Source organism: Camelus ferus, chromosome 9, assembly GCF_009834535.1.
Source record: "Camelus ferus isolate YT-003-E chromosome 9, BCGSAC_Cfer_1.0, whole genome shotgun sequence".
Lineage (NCBI taxonomy): Eukaryota > Metazoa > Chordata > Mammalia > Artiodactyla > Camelidae > Camelus > Camelus ferus.
Genome location: NC_045704.1, coordinates 36,758,714 through 36,780,348, shown reverse-complemented (window position 1 = coordinate 36,780,348; position 21,635 = coordinate 36,758,714). Strand labels below are relative to the sequence as shown.

The 21,635-nt window shown below is 53.4% G+C and overlaps 1 protein-coding gene across 2 annotated transcripts in view; it reads left to right on the top strand.

Annotated features, from left to right (window-relative positions):
• Window positions 1-21,635, top strand: part of LOC102517361 (cyclic nucleotide gated channel subunit beta 1) — a 62,310-nt gene that overhangs the window by 33,960 nt on the left and 6,715 nt on the right. The window contains exons 2-15 of one of the 2 annotated variants that reach the window (XM_032486424.1): window positions 3,184-3,338; window positions 5,554-5,605; window positions 5,904-5,976; window positions 6,781-6,901; window positions 7,001-7,043; window positions 7,238-7,274; window positions 8,909-8,984; window positions 9,226-9,265; window positions 9,673-9,838; window positions 10,656-10,731; window positions 11,728-11,764; window positions 17,503-17,665; window positions 18,616-18,796; window positions 18,836-19,026. In XM_032486424.1, coding sequence (XP_032342315.1) covers window positions 3,192-3,338; window positions 5,554-5,605; window positions 5,904-5,976; window positions 6,781-6,901; window positions 7,001-7,043; window positions 7,238-7,274; window positions 8,909-8,984; window positions 9,226-9,265; window positions 9,673-9,838; window positions 10,656-10,731; window positions 11,728-11,764; window positions 17,503-17,665; window positions 18,616-18,796; window positions 18,836-19,026 — 1,403 coding nt within the window. In that variant the 5' untranslated portion in view covers window positions 3,184-3,191. Of the gene's footprint in view, window positions 1-3,183; window positions 3,339-5,553; window positions 5,606-5,903; window positions 5,977-6,780; window positions 6,902-7,000; window positions 7,044-7,237; window positions 7,275-8,908; window positions 8,985-9,225; window positions 9,266-9,672; window positions 9,839-10,655; window positions 10,732-11,727; window positions 11,765-13,800; window positions 13,974-17,502; window positions 17,666-18,615; window positions 18,797-18,835; window positions 19,027-21,635 lie in introns of those variants that run through there. The other variant, XM_032486425.1, reaches the window with a different exon arrangement.

Below are 21,635 nucleotides of genomic sequence, written 5' to 3'. Positions count from 1 at the left end.
TAGAGATAAACAGACTGTGGTGTATCTGTACCATGAAATACTCTTGGGAATCAAAAAAAAGAAAAGAAGTGCAGATACATGCTACAATGTGGATGATCATCAAAAACATTATGCTAAATGAAAGAAACCAGACACAAAAATGCTCCACACTATGCCTACCCCTGCTCCCCTGCACCTCACACAGGTCTCTGCCCTCTGTGTTTGTTTCACGGTGCCCAGCATATTTGCAATATTTCTTTATTTATTGTTAATCTTTTTAATTTCTGAATCCTACATTGTAATGTAAGCTCCGTGAGGACAGGTCATATGTCTGTCTTTCTCAGTGTGCCAAAGCTGGCACGCTGCCCGGCACATAGGAAATGTAGATGATCAAGTCAAGTCCCTGCCCCTCTGCTGATCAACACTGCCTGGCCCCCACCCAGGTACTGTCACCTCACCGAGCCCCTTTACATGCTGGGCCTCTGTCCCTCTCCCTGTCTCCCTGTCTACACCCCTCCAGGGTCAGACCTCAGTTCAGGGGGCCAGCTCCAATGTCAGTCCTTGGATCCTCCCTAAAGGCCTGGCCCTGGGACCACAGTCACTCTGGCAGATCCACAGGAAGGAGCTGCTGAGGCCTTGCCCAAGCTGCAGAGAATTCTGGGACAGAGGGACTCGGCTTGAGTCCCTGCACTGGGGCTGGAGAGCTGGGTGTGCCTCCTGCCACTGCTGACTGAGAGTTGACAAGCCCCTGCCACCCTGAGAGTCTCCCAGAACCAGGTGGGGACTCCGGGCTGTTATTCTCCACCAGTAAACCCTGTGGGTTGGCCAAGGCGTGTGGGGAACCAGGTCCCCTAGGAGCTCATGGTGTACCAGACCAGGGCCATGTGGGGCTCCTTCCCTGGGGCCCAGATCCCTCCTGCCCCCTGGGGGTTTGCTGCCTGCTCTCTTTGCATCAATCTCCTCTTTTCCACCGCCACCTCCCCACCCTGTTCAGCACGTCCTAATCCTTTGCACACAGCCCTGCTGCCACCAATTAATCCCTGCTGTGTCTGGGAGGCCAGCTGAGAGTAGCAGGAAGAAGGCAGTTGCTGGCTGGTGGACGGCATCTGAGCAGGTAACTCAGGATGGGGGAGGTGGAGGCTTGGTGGGACCCTTGATGGGACCCCCTCCATGCTTTCCTCCTGGCAAGGCATTTAGACTTGGAGAACTGGGCAAGGCTGGAATCCTGAGGCTTCCCTCTCCCCTTGTTGGGGCTCAAACCTTAGTGAACGTCCAAGGCAGCTCGTGAAGTGTGGATTCCAGGTCCTGCAGAAGGTTTAGAGGGGCCTAGGAATCTGCATTTCCCCAGCTCCCCAGAAGATTCTGAAAGGCTGGTGGTCCCAGCACCAGAGTTGCCCTGAGCTACCACTCTCAGGTCCCCCTTCCGCCTGAGCCTCCCTCACCAACATGGAGTCAGCAGGGACATGGCAAAAAGATGGGAGGGACCTACAAGTGTCTCTATCCAGGAGAGAATGGCTGGGTCTGGGAGAAGAAGGGAAGTTGGGAAAGGGGAATGCTTTCCTAGTCATTTCCAGAAGGTTCAGAAACACATGCAGAATTGCTGCCCGCTGGGAAAGGGCTTGCAGGACTGGCCTGCAGAAGCAGCCAATCCTGGGCAAATGTCAGTGCTCCTGGGGTGGATGTGGGATGCTTGGATTTGGTCAGACCTGAGCGTAAACTCAGCTTAACCACTTACTGGCTGTGTCACTTTGGGCAAGTCAGCTGACCTCTCTGTGCCTCCATTTCCTTAACTGTGAAGCTGTGATGAAAATGCTTATTTTACTGAGGCTGAGTGAGAGGTGGTGAGAATGAGGGTGAGGTGAACACGACATGTGGGGCTGCCTGTGGCTGGCGGGGGCCGGTGGAATCTGCCATTCTAAACATGCAATCTTGGACTCTACCAGCCTTGGAAATCAGTGTCTATACCCCACACCCAGTGAGGAAATGGAAGACGGGAAGTGTCATGTCTGGCTCAAGTTCACCTTTTTGGGTCTGAGTCAGAGACCTGACCCCTTACTCAAAGCTGAAGCTGGGCTGCCAAGGGCAGAGCGGGGACAGAAGTCGGGGCTGTGAGTAGAAGGGCCAGCAGCATGGCCAGGGGCTGCAGGGAGCTGGGCACTGGGGTGGGGAATCCTGGCCCCATGCCTGCCCTTTTCAGCCTGGGGCCAGGGTCTCTGGCAGAGGAGGGGCAGGGTAGCAGTCTACGAATGCCTTGGCTGCTCACGGCTGAGTGGGGAGCATGCACTGTGCCGGGCGGGGCCTCTGAAGGGCCCTTCGAGGCTGGGAGCTTGCAGATTTTGATCTATGTGATGCCCTCTGGGTCAGGCCATCCTGCAGGAATATAGTCATAAGGGCAGGGCTGCCCATTCCCTGAAGATAAATAGTGCCAGAAACTGAACCTGTTGACGGTAGGGCTGGACTATCACAGTAAGCCATGGAAGGGGGGCTTAACTATCATTTTATCTTAAAACTGTTTAAATTATGAAAATAGGTTAATTTTATCTTATATTAAACAAAAAATATTTCCATTCATATGCTACTCAAAATGTGTTTTAAAACAGTTTAAATGGGATTATGCTGAACATGATAGTCTATAATTAGCATTTTTTGCTTGACATCCAACATTTATTAAGCTTTCAGGGTGTGCCAGTCACTGTTCTCATCAGTTTACTTTATCCTCACAATAATCTCTGCCAGGTAAGTCCTGTTAACATCCCCATTTTACAGACAAGCAAACAGAGGCATGGAGAGTTTAACTGATCTGCTCACAACTGGAGTTTGGAGTGTGTAGATTTTTCCACATGAGTTCAAATAGATCTGCCTTAAAAAATGGCTCCATAGTATTCCAATATTGGATGTATTATAATTTATTTAATATGTGCCCCTCTTACAGATGAACAATTAGATACTACCCAATAACCAGTCTCCTACTGCTGGATTATTTAGAGGTTTTTCATCTTTTGCTCTCACACTGGTTGTGACCAACCTCTTTGTACACGTATGTCTGTGGGCTTGAGCATTTCTAGAAGGTGAACACCTGGAGGTAGAATTGCAAAAACGTTTTTAAAGAAAGAAAAAGGAAATATGTGACCCACAAAAGCAGTCCACGAATGATGGGAGGAACTGGGAGGACTCTGGGGAGGCCTAAGGACTCTGTCTCCACAGGTGTCAGAATGTTGAGCTGGGCCCAGAAGGTGCTGCCTCAGCCCCCGGAGGCCCGTTGGAAGACCAAGACAGAGGAGGAGGAGGGGGCAGAACCAGAGCGGGAGCCAGAGACCGAAACAGCCCTTGAAGAGACTGTCCTAGAGGAGGAGTCCCTGGTAAGAGCTGGAGGGTGATGGAGGGCACACTGGCCTTGCTGCTCAGAGAACTCCCAGCTTGGGTCAGCTGCCCCCACGGACTGTCCACAACAGGGAAAGCTGGAGCCAGAAGGAAAAGGAGGTCACCTCATTCCATAAACGGCCAGATAGTAAATATTTTGGGCTTTGTAAGTCATGCCATCTCTGTTAATTACTCAACTCTGCCACAGTAGTGTGAAAACAGCCAGAGACAATATATAAATGAATCAGCCTAGATGGCTGTGTTCCAGTAAAACTTTGTTTACAAAAACAAGCAATAGGCTGGATTTGGCCCACTGGCCATTGTTTGCCAATCTCCAGAGTCTAGAACAGAGCTACTCGAAGTAGCCAGTCTATGAACTGTTTGCTGCTAGTCCCTGATGAGATCAGAAGCCCACCAGATATAAGTCTACTATGTAACTAAGCACACTGCTTTAGTTGTTGACATACAACCTACTGTAAACTGCTTAATAATTGTGGACCAGTGACAGTTTGCAGACTGACACTGGTTCATGGACCGCATTTTGCGCAGCCCTGTTCTACAAATTTCTTCCTTGCCAGTTCTGCATCCCATTCATTTAGTAGCTTGATGACACTAATTCAGAAACTCAGACAGATTTGATTTAGCTTCTAATCAATGCCAGGCCTGTGTGCAGTGCTGGGAGCACAGTGATGAGTAAGGCATTGCCCCCTGGGGGTCAGCAGACAATACTTAGCCAGGTCATTCTGCCAGGAGACAAGTGATGAAGGAATGTGATGAGCTCCAAGAACATCCTCAGCTCTACCCTTCTGGGAGGACCATATAGGTGTATAGACTGAGAACTATGAGAGCTCAGAGGAGAGAGCCATCTTCACTCTGGAGACTGAAAGCTGGTGGAGGAGTGCTTCCTAGCCTCAGTGCACGGGGCCAAATTGTAACTGGAGGAGACGAAGACATGGGGCCTTCCTGGTGGAGGAAAGGCTATTACTGGGTAGTGCAGGGTGTGTTTAGGAAGCAGTGTGCTATCCAGATGCAGGGTTGTTGTGCATATGTGTTTGCATGTGCACAACATGTGTATATGCAGGTACACGTGCCTCGTATTCTTAGTGGTATGTTTGTACATACGTGTGCATTAGCAAATTGCACTGGAACATGTGTTGATTCACAAGTGTGTATACACACGTACACACATACATGTTTATGTGTGTGTACACACGATTCATGTGCCTGTAGTTCCATGTGCATGTGGGGCATGCTAGTGTATATAAGTGTGTGTACACGCCTGTTTCTGAGTCTGTGAATGTATTTGTGTGTGCGCATGTATGCTCATGTCTGCATATCTGTGCGTGTGTATACATATGGACATAGTGTCTGCATGTTTGTATATGTACACATTTTGTTCATCTGTGCATGTATGCTCATCTATGTGTGTATTTGTGTGTTGGTGCACATGTGAAATGATGTGTTCACAAGTACATTCGTGTGTCAGTGCAAGTGTGCATGAGGATGTGTGTACATGCCTATGTTTATGTGACTGAGCACTTATTTTTGTGTCAGCCCATGTATGCACGTGTGTACACACACCTGTCTCACATATCTGTGCACTGTACACACATGTGCTTGTGTGTGTCTGTGAGTGTGTGTAGATGTATGTGACAGTGAGTGTATATCAGTGCACACACGTTAGTGTGTCCTTGTGCTCGTGCATGCTTGTCTGTGCATGCACACGTGTGCACACAGCAGGAAGTGCACTTGTAGACGCAGCTGAGAGGCAGAGGGCAGAGGCTGAATGCCACGCAGCTGCTAGAAGGGGATGGAACATTCGGTGCAGGACATGGAGGGCTCCGGCGGGCAGCTGGGTGTGGGGTGGGCTCCTCTCAGCAGCTCTTCCCCTCAGTTGCCCCGAGGCCTCATAGCTCTAAATTTTTTCCCTCTTTTCAGGCCATTTGAGTGAGACAGCTTCCTGGGGGATGTGATAGGCCTGGGGGCACCTTAGGGGGATGTGAGGGCCCGGCTCTGGATGAGGGACCCCTGGAGGAAGGGTGTGTCCCAGGTGGAAGGTGAGACCACCAGGATTTACAGAGAGGACTGTGACAAGAGCATTGTTTGGTCTTGTGGGGTGAGGGGTGGGGTCAGTCGTGGGAGGGTCGGAGGCTACCCCTACCTGAACCAGGCTGGTCTCACTGAGGCTTACGGGGTCCTATTTGAACCCTCCAGCCACCTGAGGAGCCCTGTGTCGGGGAGGAAGTGGCTGCTCCAGGCCCTCAGGGTGAGTGCTGGAAGCCCAGGAGGGCAGGGCGGGTGGTGTGGAAGGGCTGTGTTCTCCACTCAGAGCCTAGCTGCAGGCCATGAGGCTGGCAGGCCCATTTCACAGATGAAGAAACTGAGGCTCAGAGAAGCTAAAGGTGGGCTCCTGGGGATTTTTTAGCTGAGCTGAGCTGGGACCCCAGGCTTCTGACTCCCTCAGGGTTCTTCCCTCTCCTCTGCCTCCGACTTGACCTCCCCAGCAGGGTAGAAATGGGTCTCTCTGAGGTTCCAGTTCTAAAGTATGAGGAACTCATTTCCAGAAACCCAGGAGGCTGCCCCTTCTCCACCTACATCCCTCCAGGCCCAAGTCGCTGTGGTTCCTGAAGTGAACAGGTACTGCCCCACTGTCCCTTCTCCTCAGGGCCAGCCCCCTACCCAAGCTAGGGAAACATTAAAGGGGTGGGGATGGGCCCTGCAGTCAGATCTGAGTCACTTCCAAGTAAAGGCCCAGAACATCTTGGGAACTGACTGAAGGGAGCCTCAGACAGATGTGGGGGTCTTCTGGGCCAAATGAACCATATAACCAAGAGAAATGGAGCGTGGGGACCAGAGGTTTCTCAGTGCTTGGGTGAAACACAGGTCCGGTGTGGCCAGAGCTTCTGATTTTCCTAATGAAGACAGAAATCCAGACTTTTACATGAAAACTCCCAGATAGCTCAAACATTTTAGACCACTGGTGCTTGTCCAAGTAAGCATGTCTGCAGCAGGGCTGGCCTCAGACAGCGAGTCTGGGACCCTCATGTTTAGGCTGACCAGCCTCTGTCACAAGGAAACACCTTATAGGAAACCGTCAACCCTCCCAGAGCACAAGACATGTGCCAAACGCAGGAGGCACCCCCACCCCCGGAGCCAGGCTAAGGGGGCAGCAGAATGATAGAATTCAGCTGTTTTTACCAAGCATCTGGTGAAGGTGGGCTTGGAATGGCATGGGCACGCCTGGCCTCACTAAGGGTTGGTGTCCTCTATTTTCCAGAGAGGGATACAAGGCTCCAGGAGGGAGGGGACATGTCTGGAGTGTCCCAGTGGGGAATTAGAGGTTTGGGATTCAAACCAAGTTCTTTAGGATGCTGTGAACTGCCACACTGACCAGGGAGGGGCTGAGGATGTTGAAGGCAGGCCGGTATCTCTGTCTCTCAGTGGTCCCAGCGGCTGGGTGCCGACCTGGCTCAGGAAGGGCCTGGAGAAGGTTGTCCCACAGCCCATCCACAGTGACAGGACCGCCCAGAGCACTGCTGCTGGCTTGGAGGGTGCAGCTCAGGTACTGCTGGGCGGGAGCTGAGATGGGTTGGGTGGGGAAGGGATTGGGAGGGAGTCCGGCGCACCTGACCTCTCTGCCCATGTCTGTCTGTCCTGGCAGGCAGGAGCACAGATCCTTGGGCATTGCAGCACTGGGGGCTCAGGTAAGGCCAGGAGGCAGGATGGCTTTACAGGGGTGGGCTCAGGGGCTGCTGGGTTGGGTCCTGCTCCCTGGGGAGTCTGCAGGGCCAGAGTGTCTCACCTGACTGGGCCCGGGTTTGAACCTGGATTTGAGCTGGGCTGACTGGGGAGCTCCAGGCTGGCCCCTTGCTGCTGACCATCCTTCTTTCTTCCCCAGGTGGACCCAATGAGGCCCCCAGGGCCCAGGACACCGGGTGAGTCCCTGTCTTGAGCGCTGGTTTGGGAGCCCCTGAGCCCCATCTGCAGTGTGTGTGGTGGGCTCAGTGTGCCCAGAGCCCAGGGTCCACCACCAGCTCGGTGTGTGACCTTGGACATGCCTCTCATCTCTTCTGGACTTCATTTTTCTCAAGCACAAAATGGGGATGATGGGTCCAGTGCTACCCAGGGTTTTTTTGTGCTAATTACTGGGAGATTCCCTTCTGGGGATGGAGAGGAGGTGTGGACAAACTCCTCAGAGATGGGCTTCATGCAGGTGGGCACCATGTGGAGCCCAGAGGCAGGGCCTGGGTCACGGTGGGAACATTGGGGTGCCAGGTTTGGCTTCAAAGTCGGCAACAGCTTCGGACTTCTCAGAGCTGACTGAAGGGGTGGCAGACTGGTTGGGGGGACTGTGGCAAACAGGGGAGCCCATGTCCCTCTCTAGGAAGGGGCCCGCTGATCTCTTGCCTCTGCCCTGCAGGAGAACAGGCTGGGATGGGTTTTCAAAAATACTGTGAGGCCCCCAAATAAACCTGAAGCCTCCAGTTTGCTGTCTGCTGGAAGTCCAGAGTCACACCTTCATCTCCATTCACCCCATTCTTTCATTCCTTCCCTCATCCAGTCCTTAGACTGTCAGGTCCTTGAGCTCCAGGATTTTTGTCTCAGTCACTGCTGAACCCCTGCTACCCAGCACAGGGCCTGCCATGGGGAGAGGGCTCAGCACAGAAGGGATGAATGAATGAATGAATGAATGAACATATACAATCACACACCATTCATTCATTGCTCCAGCTTGCTCTCTATTTCTTTTGTCCTCTGGAGGCTGCCCAGATCATGGGTCCCCAGGGCCACTCTGCTGACCTGTGGGACCAGTAAAGTTGATTTAGGATGAAGACACCCAGAGGACTTAACAGCTTTCTTTTGGGCCATATCAGAGGGGATGGGTTCCCCTGGGAACATGGGGCTTCCCTGAAGAGGGAGGGGCTTCCTGGAGGCCAGGTGGATCTGGGGGCCCAACGTTTGCCCCAGGGCCAGCTGCATAATTCATAGGGCTCAGTGCAAAATGAAAATGCAGGACTCCTTTACCAAAATTACTGAGTTTAAAACAGTGACTCCTGAGCATTAACCAAAAATGGGCCCTGCCCTGTGTGACTGCACTGCTCACATACCCATGAAGCCAGAACTATCTGTCCCAGTCACAGGGAGGCCCCCATGCTGCATTCAGGTCCCCAGGCAGTACCCCTTCTCATCTGCTGTCCAGGAGGCCAAGACTAGGTGATCCAGCCCTGGATCAGAATCTGAGGTTGGTAGAAGTTCCCCTCACCAACGGAGGCCCCCCCTTTTTTTCCTTTTTTGGGGACAGTAGTTAGGTTTATTTATTTATTTTTTAATGGCGGTACTGGGGATTGAACCCAGGACCTTGTGCATGCTAAGCAGGCACTCTGCCACTGAGCTATACAGTCCCCCCACTGGAGGCCCTTTAAGGGTATCCAGTACAAGGTCCCCACTGTGCAGAATGGGAGCCAAAGGCGAGGAAGGGCTGGTTGAGACCGAGGATCCAGTGGGCGGTCAGGACAGAGTGGCTGGCCACTCTCTGAGGCTGCTCTGCTGACCACCGGCCCCTCTGCAGGTCCGGGTCCTGGCTGCTCAGGTGGCTTGAGCAGAATGTGGAAAAAGTGCTGCCTCAGCCCCCGAAAATATCTGAGGTAAGTCGAGGAAAATGGGGAGCAGACAGCTGACCATGTAGGAGGGTTTCTGGGGCCCCAAGAAGGGCCTGCCTATTCCAGAGGCTGTCCCCATCCCTAGGACCCATGGAGGGGATGCTCTTTTCTCAAGAGGGTCCTTGATGGGGAGGTGTGACTGCCAGAGAAGCAGGGGGATTCAGGGGAGGATGGGCCAGGGCGTGGCTTTCTTCCTCCGTGACCTCACTTCCTGTTTACGACCCAGGGCTGGAGAGATGAGCCTGTGGATGCTGCCTTGGGTCCAGGTACAGGGAAAGGATCTGGGAAGGGGCTGTCTGGGATGCTCATAGACTGGGCTGGGGGTACAACTGGGGCCTGAGGAATGCTGGGGGAGGACCTTAGCCCTCACCCAGGCTCCGGAGGGGTTCAGGGCTTGCAGGAAGCAGACTGTTGTGGGGCCCTGGAATCCCCGTCCCAGTCCAAGCTGGGAAAAGCCAGTAGCCTGAGACAGCCCTGAGAGGTCTTAGATAAGTCCCTTCCCCTCCCGGGACCTCAGCTCCATGTCTGTCTTATGATTGGGGTAGTCGGGATGGGCCCAAGGGGCTCCCCACTCAGTAGCGTTGGTGCCTTGAATCTGGTCCCCCATGCCCTTGAGGGGTTGCATGGAGCCCTGCGATGCCATCCTTCGTCTCCTTCCCTCCCTGCTGCTCAGAGCCCCCAGGACCCTCCTTGGGAACCAAGCCCGATCCCGTGCTTCAGGCCCAGGAGAGCCCCTCCCTGCCTGCTCCCGACCCCCCAGAGCCCAAGGAGGAGCCGACTCCAGACCCCCTGCCCAGCATCCAGACCTCCTCCCTGCCACCCGCCCGGGACTCTGCCAGGTGAGCCCCCCAAAAGCCACGCCTCCCACGGGCAGCAGGCTCAGTGCCTGGCCCCAGCCCAACACCCAGCCTTCACCAATTGAGTCTTTTTAAATTATAAAAGTAGCACATACACCTGGGAGAAAATTCAGAGGTTTCCAGCATCCCTTCCCAGGGCAATCACATCAGCAGTTTCTCCTGCTTTCAAGCATTTCCTACACACAGACAAGTTCTGAGCACATTTCTCCTTTAAACACACATACCAGGCAGCAGCAAACTATATATACTGTCCCTCATCTCATTTTTTTCACTAAAAAAAATTTGTCTTAGAGGCGGTTTTATGCGTAGAGGTCTGCTGCATTCTTTCACCGACTGCACAGTACTTCATTAAACGGGTGCACCAACTTTTATTTAACCATTTGGCAGACATTGAGGTTTGTTTCCACTCTTTTGCTGCAATCAGTAGCCTTGTACAGGCATCACTGTGTTCATAAGCAAGTAAATCAGAGCAAATGGAGTTACTGGGCCAACAGATACATGCATTTAAAATTGGAATATATACTGCCGAATGCTGCTGCCCTGGCAGTGTGTGAGGGGCCTGAAATGCATCTCAGGGGGTGATGTAGAGGGTAGGGGGCCTGAGTTACCACTGGGGTCTGACCAGTAGCCCGAGGCTCGGCCTAAGGAGGCCAGGGAGCAGCGCGACTGTTTTCAGGGCTGGAGGCCAGGGTTCTGGTCTGCCTTCTGGCTGGCTTGCTGCCTGCCCTGGGAGGGATCTGACACTGGCCTCAGTTTCCCCACGAGCCCTCCCACCTGGCCCACTCTCTCCCACTTGCAGGTTGGTGGCATGGCTCCTCCACAGGCTGGAGATGGCCCTGCCGCAGCCAGTGCTCCATGGGAAGGCTGGGGAGCAGGTGGGTGCTGGACTGGGGAGTGGGGGCACTGTGTGGTGGTGGGAGGGGTCTTGGGCGCTCAGGCAAGGTGGGATGGTCCCTGGGTGGGGAGGAGGGCACAGAGGAAGAAGGGAGCCTGCAGTGGAGCTCAGCCAACTATCCTGCCTGTCTCACTCACACACCCTGGTCACCGTGGCCACAGGGCTGAGAAGTGCTGGTCCAGCCCTACCAGTCACAGTCAGTGGGGGAGGGGCTTCTATGTGGAAAGCAGAGAGGATGCGGGGTGCAGAGGGAGAGCCTCCCAGGAGCACTAAGGAAGGCTTCCTGGTGGAGGTGGCCTGCAAGCTGAAACCTGAAGGAGGAGGAAGAAGCGGGTAGTGTAGGAAGGGCCCTTCAGGCAGAGAATTAGCACATGCAAAGGCCCAGAGACAAGAGAGGCCTGGAATATTCTGGGAAGAAAAGTGAGGCTCACAGAAAGCCAGCGGGGCCCTGTGTGCCTTCCTGACAACCTAGGGCTCCCACGTGGGCAGGCGGGGGTAGCAGGGCCTCCCTCTCCAAGAACCTGACACCTGGCTCCTCTCTCTCTTGGGGACAATTGGACATCTTCACAGAAGTGCTCACTGAGAGGAGGGTCCCTGGGGATGGCGGTGGCGGGGGAAGGTGTGCTGGCCGAGAGAGGCCTTCATGCAGATAAAGCTTTGAGACAACCCTCCAGGAAAGGATGGGAGAGGTTTTTCATATGTAGAGAACCAGAGGGAGGGCATTCGAGGCTGGGCGCCCAGCCTGGCAGAGAAGCTGAGGTGGGACCCAGCGAGCAGAGACCCTGGTAGGGGAGTGACCAGAGCAGTGGGGGAGCTGTGAGGCGGGAGGGGAGAAGCAGGATGGGATCTTCTGCAGGTGTCCTGGGAGCCGTGAGGAGACCCTCTTGCTCCTGCGTGTGCTGGGAGGGCTGATTGAAGCAGGGAGGCCAGTGAGGAGGCCACAGCTGGTTTTTCCCCTTCTTCCCTTCCCATGCAGGAGCCTGACACCCCTGTGACGTGTGACGTGCAGACCAGTAAGTGGCAGTGGCCCCTGCTGTGTGTCTCTGCAGGGCCTGTTTGGTCTGCGCACATGGGCGGTGGGCTGTCCCCGGTCAGGCCTGGACGTGCTCGGTGGGGGTAGGGGGCGGGGGAAGCCAGAGTCTCCGGACCTGGAGCTGGGAGACTCCATGATCCACAGGCCCCACCCTAGGTCAGCCTGTCTAGGTAGCCAGAGCCCAGCCTAGAGCCAGTGATGGCTGGAGGCCCCTCCTGGGGGCCGGGGGTGGGGGATGGGCACACCGGCGGGAACCTGGCCTGCCTTCCCGCTTCTTTCCAGGAAAAATGATTCTGAGATCAAGTTGGTTGGCTCCTCTTCCTGCTAGAAACCCCTGGAGAGAGCTCCCCACTGCCCCCTGGCCCAGTGGGTTTGGCTAAGCAGAGTTCCTGGTTGCAGGATGAAAGGAGAGGGATGGGGTCTCCCTGTGGAAACTGAACCCCATAGACTCCAGCTCCCTTAGGCTGGGAGGGCATCCCCTTACCTGTGGCTGGGCTGAGGAGGTGTGTGCTGTCTTACCCCAGCCCTTCACCAGGAGTGGGGCCAGATGGAGGCCTAGAGTGAAAGGCTAGGATCCAAAATCTGCTCTTCCTTCATTTCATGGCCTCAGGAAAGGCATGTGGTATGTGGGGCATTCACTTGTTCATTTGTCCTTCATTTGTTCACAAATGGTCATGGAGAGCTGCTATGTGCCAGGCCTGTGGTGAACACTGGAGGTGAGCAGAACAGAGTTCAGGGCCGGTGGGCAGTAACCCTGTTCCACCCTGGACACAGGCCCTGGCCCATGGGCCTCAGGGTGTCCCCAGGGCGGCCAACCCCAGTCCCCACTAGGCCGATGGTGGTCTTTACAAGAAGTCTGGCACAGGGGGTGGCTGCCCGAGGCTGGCCAGCTGTGGAGCATGGGTTTGATGGAGTGGCCATGGGAGGGGATGGCATTTGTATAGTTGTGACAATGTTGTGAGGGGGAGGCCTCAGAGCAGGGTGTGCTCAGTCTCGTGAAACTCATGGCCACCCTGGAGGGCACAGAGCAGGGATGCCCATGACTGTTGGGGAAGGCAGAGAGACAGAGATGTGCCCAAGGTCACAGAGCAAGTCGTCATGAAGCAGGGACTGGAAACCCTTTGGCCTGAGAGCAGTTGGAAAGGTTAGAGGAAAGGAAAACCTTCCAGGCACAGAGACCCCTCCCAGGGGGCGCCGAGAGCTCTGAGGATGGAGCCCCTCGCCCCCTCTCACCCTCCTCCCTGCTCCTCTGGAAGGAGGCAGGTCTTAGCCCGCTGTAGGCAGGGCCTCCCTGCATGCCCCGAGCATGTGGGACTCGGGAGGGCACTGGGGCCGCCTGGGGGCCGACTCAGCCTGGGGCCAACAACCGGGGGTCAGTTTCCTAAGGCTGCCATAGCCAAGGACCATAAACAGGCACCTTCAAACAGCAGAAATGCATCCTCTCATAGTTCAGGAGGGCAAGAGTCCAAAATTGAAGTGTTGGCAGGGTTTGTTCCTTCTGGGGCTGCGAGGGAGAAAATGTTCCAGGCCTCTTTCCTGACTTCTGGTGGCTGCTGGCCATCCTCGGTGTCCCTTGCCATCCAGCTGCCCTCCAATCTCTGCTTTTTCCTCTGTGTCTGCCAAACCTCCCTCTCCTGTCTTTTATAAGGACACCAGTCATTGGATTTAGGGCCTACCCTAAATCCAGGATGATCTCATCTTGAGATCTTTAGTGACATCTGCAAAGACCCTATTTCCAAATAAGGTCACATTCACAGGTGACAGAGGTTAGAACTTGGAAAGAGAGATATATAAAAAATATATATATATATATATATATATATATATATATATTTTTTTTTTTTTTTTGCGGAGGGAACGCTATTCAGCCCACTACGAGGGTGACCCTGAGGGGCTTAGGGATGAGTGTCCCTCCCCTACTCCCTGCTCCGTCCCCCAGATGCCCCATCCTTTTCATTCACTCCCTTCAGCTTGTCCACCCCGCCACCCACCCTTCTGTCTTCTCCTTTGTTTCAGGGGTGGCAGCAGCTGGAGGCCTCTGAAACAAAAGGGAAGGGAGCCTGGGAGAGCACAGATGGACAAACGGACAGATGGATGGAAGGAAAGAAGGGTGCCCTGAAGAGAAGAACTTCAGGGGAGGGAGAAGAGGGGGTCATCATCCCCCACCTCCTTAAACCCCCTGCTCTACCCCCCACCCCGATCCCAGGCAGGGCCACTAGGAGCCAGTCCCAGAGGCCAAGGTTGGCGCCCTTCCTCCAGAGCAAGAGGAAGGCCAGCCAAGGGCAGCTGTGGGATTTAAGCTAGGCAGCAGGAGGACTTCCCACTGGAAGGCTGTGGGAAAGCCCGTGGAGGACCCTCTTTGAGAGGACGCCTGTGAAGCCTTCAGCATGGTGCCTGGCACAGTCAGCACCCCCACGGGACACAGTTTTTTTTCCAGAAGAGGGTCTCCTTAGGCCTGGTCATGTTCGCCCCCTCAAAGAGTTGGGCACCACTAGTGGACAGCAACAAATGCTTTAATTGACATTAAAAAAAAAAGTACGTTAGCACATCAAACTTGTGAATGCATGATATTATTGCTTTGGAGAAGGCTAAAGGGCGTATCGAGGTTTGAGAAGTGGGTGGATTATTATGGCCATGTTATTGGGGTTGCTGGAAGGAGGAATTAGCCAGGGGTTCTGAGTTGTCTTTCCTGGGTCCCAGCTAGTCTACAGATGTCTTCGTTTGGGGGTGATTTTAAAAATTAGAATTAGATGTCAACATTTAAACATCAGGTAGCTGTCCATAGAAAAATCTGGCTTCTCTTAAAAACTGGTGCGATAAGGCTATAATGGTCCCGTGATGGTAATCTAAGCAGCAGCTGCCACCGGAGGGCAGGTGACGCCCTCCATTTCACACGTTTACGCCATTTCCCTGGCTACACAGGCCTTAGAGTTTGAGACCCCTGAGGTCTCAAACTGGGAGCAGTGGGGAGGGCAACACAGTAGATGGAATAAAGTAAGCATACGCCTGGAGAGAATGTGCAGAGAGGGTGGTGGGCACTTCAGCAAATATGGAGCCCAGTGTCCTTGATGCAGAAGGTAAAACTAGAGAAATTGGAGCCTGATGTTAGAGGACTAGGCTGTAGGCAATGGGGAGCCATTGAAGGTGGTTGAGCAAGGGAGTGACTTAAAGATTACTCTGAGGCTAAGCAAGAATTGGAGGCAGAGAAAGCAATTGAAGCAAGGATTCTCAAACTTTAGGCCACATCCAGGGGCAGCTATGATGAATGTCCCACCCCCTAGACCTTCCAATTTGAAGAGTGTGGGAGCCTGGTAATCTGCATTTTCAAGAAGCACCCACCTCCCCAGATGATTCTGAAAATGGGGCAGTGGCAGGGACCACACTTTGAGAAATACTCAACTAATGAGAAGTTAATTTAGTGCTTCAGGGGCCAGGTGGGAGAAGATGTGGGTCTGGACCAAGGCAAGGCAGGGGGAGCAGGTATCATGACCCAGGCCTGCCAGGGAGGATGAGGGCTCTCAGCCAAGGTCTAGGCTTTGCCAGCAATGCAGGGTCTGAGTGGGGACCTTGGCCTGGAATCCATGCCCTTGGGGCTCCCTGTCTGCTGGTGTTAGAAATAGCAGCCCCCTTCCCATATGGGGCCGTTGACCAGCTGCTGGAGTCAGAACCCCATTCAGCTGCCCTGAGGGCCATCCTAGGCCTCACAGGATGCTTCACAGGAGGGGATGTGCCTGTGAGGGACTCCAAGGGTCAAGTTTAAGCTCCAGATGGAGCAGCAGTTTCCATGTGAGTTTGAGCACCCATAGTGCTTCGTGTCCCCATCTGTGACATGGGCACCTGGGTAAACCCTGGGAAAGCCTGGAGAGCTGTGAATCAGATGCTTGTGGAGAGGGGTTTGGAGCTCCATGGGCAGGACCTGCCCTAGGATCAGTACCCCATGCCTGCCCTTCCTGGCTAGTGACCCCTGGCATCATCCTCTTCTTTGGCTGTAAAATGGGGACAGGCCTGGCACTAAGATGGGAGAAGGAGGTGCTTATAAAGTGCTGACTCACTAATTAGTACCTAAAAAGGAGCAGCTGCCAGTGCTGGGGAAACACTCACTCCTGGGGCATGTTTGTTACCTGGATATCACCAGGGAAAAGAGTCAGGGGACCTGGCACTTCCTCCGGCATCCTGTGTGGCCTTGGGCAAGTCACTCAGCCTCTCTGGTCTATAAAATGGGAGAGTACTGTTCTTACCCTGCAGGGTTTTTATGAAAACTAATAAGCTTACAGGCCAGGGGATATTCTCTCCCCTGGATGTCAGGCAGGGGCTTGCATCCCTAGGGTCTGCTTGGGGTGGGGATGCCGAACTGTTGCTGGGTGGCAACAGAGAATGACACATACATATGATATACAAGTCCCACTGTCAGATTCAAGGCCATAGTTGGAGGATTCTACCTGATCAAACCCCAAGGCTGCTTGTAGGGCTGGGGAGCCTGGACCACAGTTCAGAATGCGGGTGGGAGGCTTTCCCGGAGGGCACACAGATGTCTCCTCTGAGGGGCAGGATCACTTCGCTACCCGGACACCAGGAGGCAGGAGTGGGGAGCGAGGTGACTCTTGGAAGGCAGATAGCCCTGTACCTGGCACTGGGGAGCACCCTGTAAAAGATGGTGTTAATCTGTGTCTCATTTTGCTCACCTGTAAAATGGGGAATAAAATATATAAGGGGGAAAATTAAAAGGAGGTAACAGTTATTTCCACTTCAAAAGTTTGATGTGAGGACTAACTGGGTTAATCCACATAAATCACTTAGCACAGGGCCTGGCACACAGTAAGTGCTCAATAAATGTAGCTGGTGCTGCTGCTGCTGTTATTATTATTATTCTACACTATGAACAATAACTTCCAAAGTCAAAAGATAGGACTCGAGGCCAGTTTCCAATTAAAGTCGCTGTTAGTAATTCATGCCTGCCTTGAGGGCCACCGAGATCCCTGGAGCTTTTGGGGGAACACCTGCCCTCCAAACAATCTCCACCTTTCTCCCCTTTCTCCTGCCTAGGGGTAGGCTAGGCTCCCAATGAGACCCCCCTGCACTCACTTCTGCCAAGCTTATAGCCCCACGGTGTTTTCACTGCCGGGGACCAGGGTACATGGAGAACTGTTGAAGGTGAGACTACCTCTATGGGAAAGTCGAGTTCCCTTGGAGGCTGGAGCACCTAGTCCAGGAGGAAGTCTTTCTAGACTCCCAGAAGCAGGTTCTGAGACTCTGGGCATGTAGTATGCCAACACCTGGGGGTAGCATCTAGAGAACAGGCAGCATCTAGAGAACAAGCGCTCTCTGCACCCCTCGGGGCATTCCAGGCCACTGCACTGGGATGTAACAGGGTGGACCTCAAGCCTGGGCCTCTTGGCATCACCTGCAATGCTGTGGTTGGAAGCATTGTTCCTGCTTCTGCACAAACCTCAAAGAAAGAGGCCCTGGAGGGAAACAAAGACTAACTAATGGAAGCTCTGTCTCAAGAGGGAAAAGAGTGGAGCACTAATGGAAGGAGACAGGGTGAATGATCGTGGTTAGCCCTGGTCTGGTTGTTAATGGTCCTACTAATAATGGTGCCATTTCTGCTGCTTGGCTGAGAGCAGGCACATGGCTGGTGATGCCCATGCCTGCTGTGTGGTCCCTGGGTCTCAGAGGCCCAGGCCCACTTTCCCCAACACCTGTGACTGTCCCCCACAGTCAGCATCCTCCCTGAAGGGCAGGAGGAGCCCGATCTCATCCTAGAGGAGGTTGACCCTCACTGGGAGGAGGACACGCATCAGGAGGGCAGCACCAACCTGCAGAGCTCAGAGGCAGCTCCAGCTGCTGAAGAAGAGAACGAGGTGGTGGAGCAGATGCCCAGGTGGGAACCAGAGAAGGCCCTCAAAAAAGTGATTGTTTGGGAAGATTACAGGCACATGGTACAGAATCCCAAAGGTATCAGAGGGCATAGAGTGGGAACCACATCTGCCTCCTCCTCCCTCTCCCTCCCACCAGACATCCATCCCTCTCCCCATGGATGCAACAGCTTCCAGATTCTTCTGTACCTTTCCAGGGCCCATCTGAGCACATACAAGCATGGATTCCCTTCAGTTTTGCACAAAAGACAGCATATCACATGCACTTCCCTGTCTGCACCTCGCTATGTTTGTTCAACAATATACCTTGAGATTTTTCCACATTTAGTACATGGAAAGCATCCTCATTTTTTTACAGCTGCATAGTATTCCATTGTATGGGTGGGGTGTGCCAGAATTCATTTAGCTTGTATGCTATTAATGGCCATTTAGGCTGATTCCAAAATTTTATTATTATAAATAATTCTGCCACAAGCATGCTTGTCCACAAGTCCTTGTAAGTGCACATGTGCACATCTGAAGGGAATTGTAAGGTCATCGGGCACAGGAACATGTAATCATGGTACTGATGGCTGAGTCACCCTTCACAGGGACTGAACCCGCTTCGTTCACTGGTGATCTTGGTGATAGCTGCTCAAGCAGGAGGTCTCAGATCCTTAGGTCCATGACCTACATTGCAAAGATTGGGAAACTGAGGCCCAGGGAGGATCAGGGGCTGACCGAGAGATGGCATCAGAATACTTGGGGACCAGGACCAGCCCCTCATGCAGTGAGGGAGCTTTGTTACTAGAGAGAGGCTGGGGCTGCTCAGGTGGGGCTCCCCAGGTGGGATCTTGGTTGGGAAGTTCAGGTCTGGTTTCGGGGATCACAGGATATCCTACTGAAAGTGGGGACAGGAGGTGGACCCGGGGTGCTTCTGCAGGTGACCTCACCTCCTGCCTCTGACTCAACTCAGGATGTTGCCTCGGATTCAAGAGGAGAAAGAAGAAGAGGAGGAGGAGGAGGTTCGAGAGGAGAAGGAGGAGGTTCAAGAAGAGGAGTTTCGAGAGGAGAAGGAGGAGGTTCGAGAAGAGGAGGTTCGAGAGGAGGAGGAGGTTCGAGAGGAGAAGGAGGAGGTTCGAGAGGAGAAGGAGGAGGTTCGAGAGGAAAAGGAGGAGGTTCGAGAGGAGAAGGAGGAGGTTCGAGAGCAAAAGGAGGAGGTTCGAGAGGAGAAGGAGGAGGTTCGAGAGGAAAAGGAGGAGGTTCGAGAGGAGAAGGAGGAGGTTCGAGAGCAAAAGGAGGAGGTTCGAGAGGAGAAGGAGGAGGTTCGAGAGGAAGAGGAGGTTCGAGAGGTGGAGGAGGAGGACGAGGAAGAGGAGGAGCAGGAGTCTGAGTAAGAGACTTGCGCCCTGGCTGAGGGGTGGCCCAGGGAGGGGTTACGGTGGGGCTGCTGGGGCTGCCAGGGTTCCTGGGGTGGGGGTGCTTTCTGCTGCTTACAACTCCTCCCTTTGTTCTGTGCTGTGTGCTGTGTGCCGCTGGGCACTGACCAGAGAGGCTGCGGCAGGGGCGCTGGGGGTCCCCCACTGTGCTCATAATGACCTTGGGACTCATGGTACCCAACACATAACAACCACCCCCACACCTCCCACCCCTAAATATACAAACAAATGGAGAATGCAGCCTCCACAAGGTGAGCATTTTTGTCTATTGTCTTCACTGCCATGGCTCCAGAACCTAGAACAGTGCCCGGTACAGTAGGCACCAAATAAACATTGGTTGAATGCTTGAATGGATGTGTGGACCCATGTAGGGGGCTCCCAGTTCTCCCTGTAATTAACAAAGCCAAGGCAGAGAGCTGTCTCTGTCCCTCACACCCTCCCCAATCCTTGGTCCCTAGTGGTTGCCTTTAATGACTTGTAAGGCTGCCCTGGATTCTGCTCTGCCACCCATTAGTGGTTAATTCTCCACCCATTTCCATAAAGATTTCAATGTTAAAAAACACAGAAGAATTCAGCTACAATAAAGTTTAAAATGGGGATCAGAAATCACTGAAGATTATAATCATCAAACTTGCTCAGACACTAGATCTTAATTACTCCCACCATTAAAAAGAAATGATAATTATGTGACATGAGAAAGGGGTTCATTATCGCTCCAACAGCAACCATATTCAAATATATGAATGTATCAGTCAGCATGTTGTACACCTTAAACTTACACAATGTTATATGTCAAATATATTTCAATAGTAAGAGAAGAAACCACAAAGAGGGCGAGGATTTTGAGCTTTGTAGGGTGGACAGAAGGGCAAATGGAGAGGTGGATACACAGGAGGGGAAGAGAGACAGTTGAGTGCCTGGGTGGAGTTAGGGAGTGAGAGGTGGTACCCGAGATAAAAAGGTGGGAGTCTGGTCTGGAGGGAACTGAAAGCCAAGGGAATGGAGGAGATGCCCTGGGGAGTGAGTGTGGATGGAGGAGAGCCCAAAGGCTAGATCAGAAGTCAGGGAGATAAGGGAGAACTAGAAAGGACTGAGGACGAGGTGCCCGGGAGGGGAGAGGGAGGTGAGAGGAGGATGGGGCCTGGAGGCCCAGCTGGAAAGTGTGTCACGGAGGAGGAAGATCAGCTGCCTCAAGAACAGCCCTTGTGTCCCAGGAACAGTGACCATGTAGCTCGTGGAAGTGGGGGGAGATGATCCTTCAGAGGCGGTGGGGCCATATCATAAAAGCCTTGAAATTGATTTCCCAGGAGCGCTAGGGAGCCATTGAAGGTTTGTGAGTTGAGGAGTGACACAAGCTGGCAGCTGCATTGTGGAGAGACTGAGGCAGGAGGAGCAGCCAGGTGGCTGTTGTACTAGAGACCAGGCCAGACGATTTAATCTGTCCCCTTGCTCCATCCTCCTTGCATTATTCCCTGTCCCTGTCACTCTGCCCTCCGGGGTACCCCCTGCTCCACACTGTTCTTCCCTGGCCATGGCTTGTGGCAAGGTAGTACTGTGAGTGTTAGTAACACAAGCTTTACTTCTCTTAGCAGAGTGCCCTGAGCAAGAGGCTGACCCACCAGCACAGAGCCTCTGCCACTGCATCTCTAAGATGGGAGGATAATAGCCCCTGCTGAGTGGTCAGAGGGCCAGCTGTGAGAACGGGTGCGGTAGGACCTGATGTGGAGCAAAAGCCACTGATGTCCTCATCCTGACTGAGGGTCACTTTAGTCCCAGTCAGGAAAGAGTTAAACCATAAGCCCAACACAGGATTTCTGGGCTGGAAGCCTGCTTAGTGTCATCTGTTTTAGTCCACACTTGCCCAGTTCACATATAATCTTTCCATACTTGCTTGCCTCTAATGACGGGGAGCTCACAATCTCTTGAAGGCTGTCCATTCCATCCATAGGCACCTCTGACTTAGGAAATTGTTTCTTCCACCAAAATTAAGAGTGCTTCTTTCTGGCTTCTGTCCCCTACTCCTAATTCTGCTCTCTGGGCTCCTCCAGAGCCAAGATGCTCCCAGTAACAAGCAACTGCCCTTCCCCTAGGTGAAGACCTTAGTTGCTCCCTGGCTTCGTTAGTACAGCCCTCCTTGTCCTCTGCTTTCCACCTGCCTCTGTGTAGAGTGCACAGCTCTGAGCTGTTCTGCCACCAAACCTGTATGCTCAACACACAGGCCTGCCAGCCCCTTCATATGCCACTGCTCTTGAGCTAAAGCACTGCTTGAAGGCCAGTGAGCCTATGTGCCCACACACAGGCACACACACTAACCACCCACGGGTTCCTAGTGCATAGTACACAGGAGCACATACACATGTGCCAGGTTACACACACACTTATCTGCAGGCAGGGCACTTATACCCACACACAGCCTGCATACATGCACAAGCAACACACACACAGGCACACATGTCCACACTTGCACATGTCCACACTATCCACAAGTGCATGCATACAGTTACCGACAAACGCTGTAGGCACACACTTGCTCATACAAATGTTCACCTACAGCTTC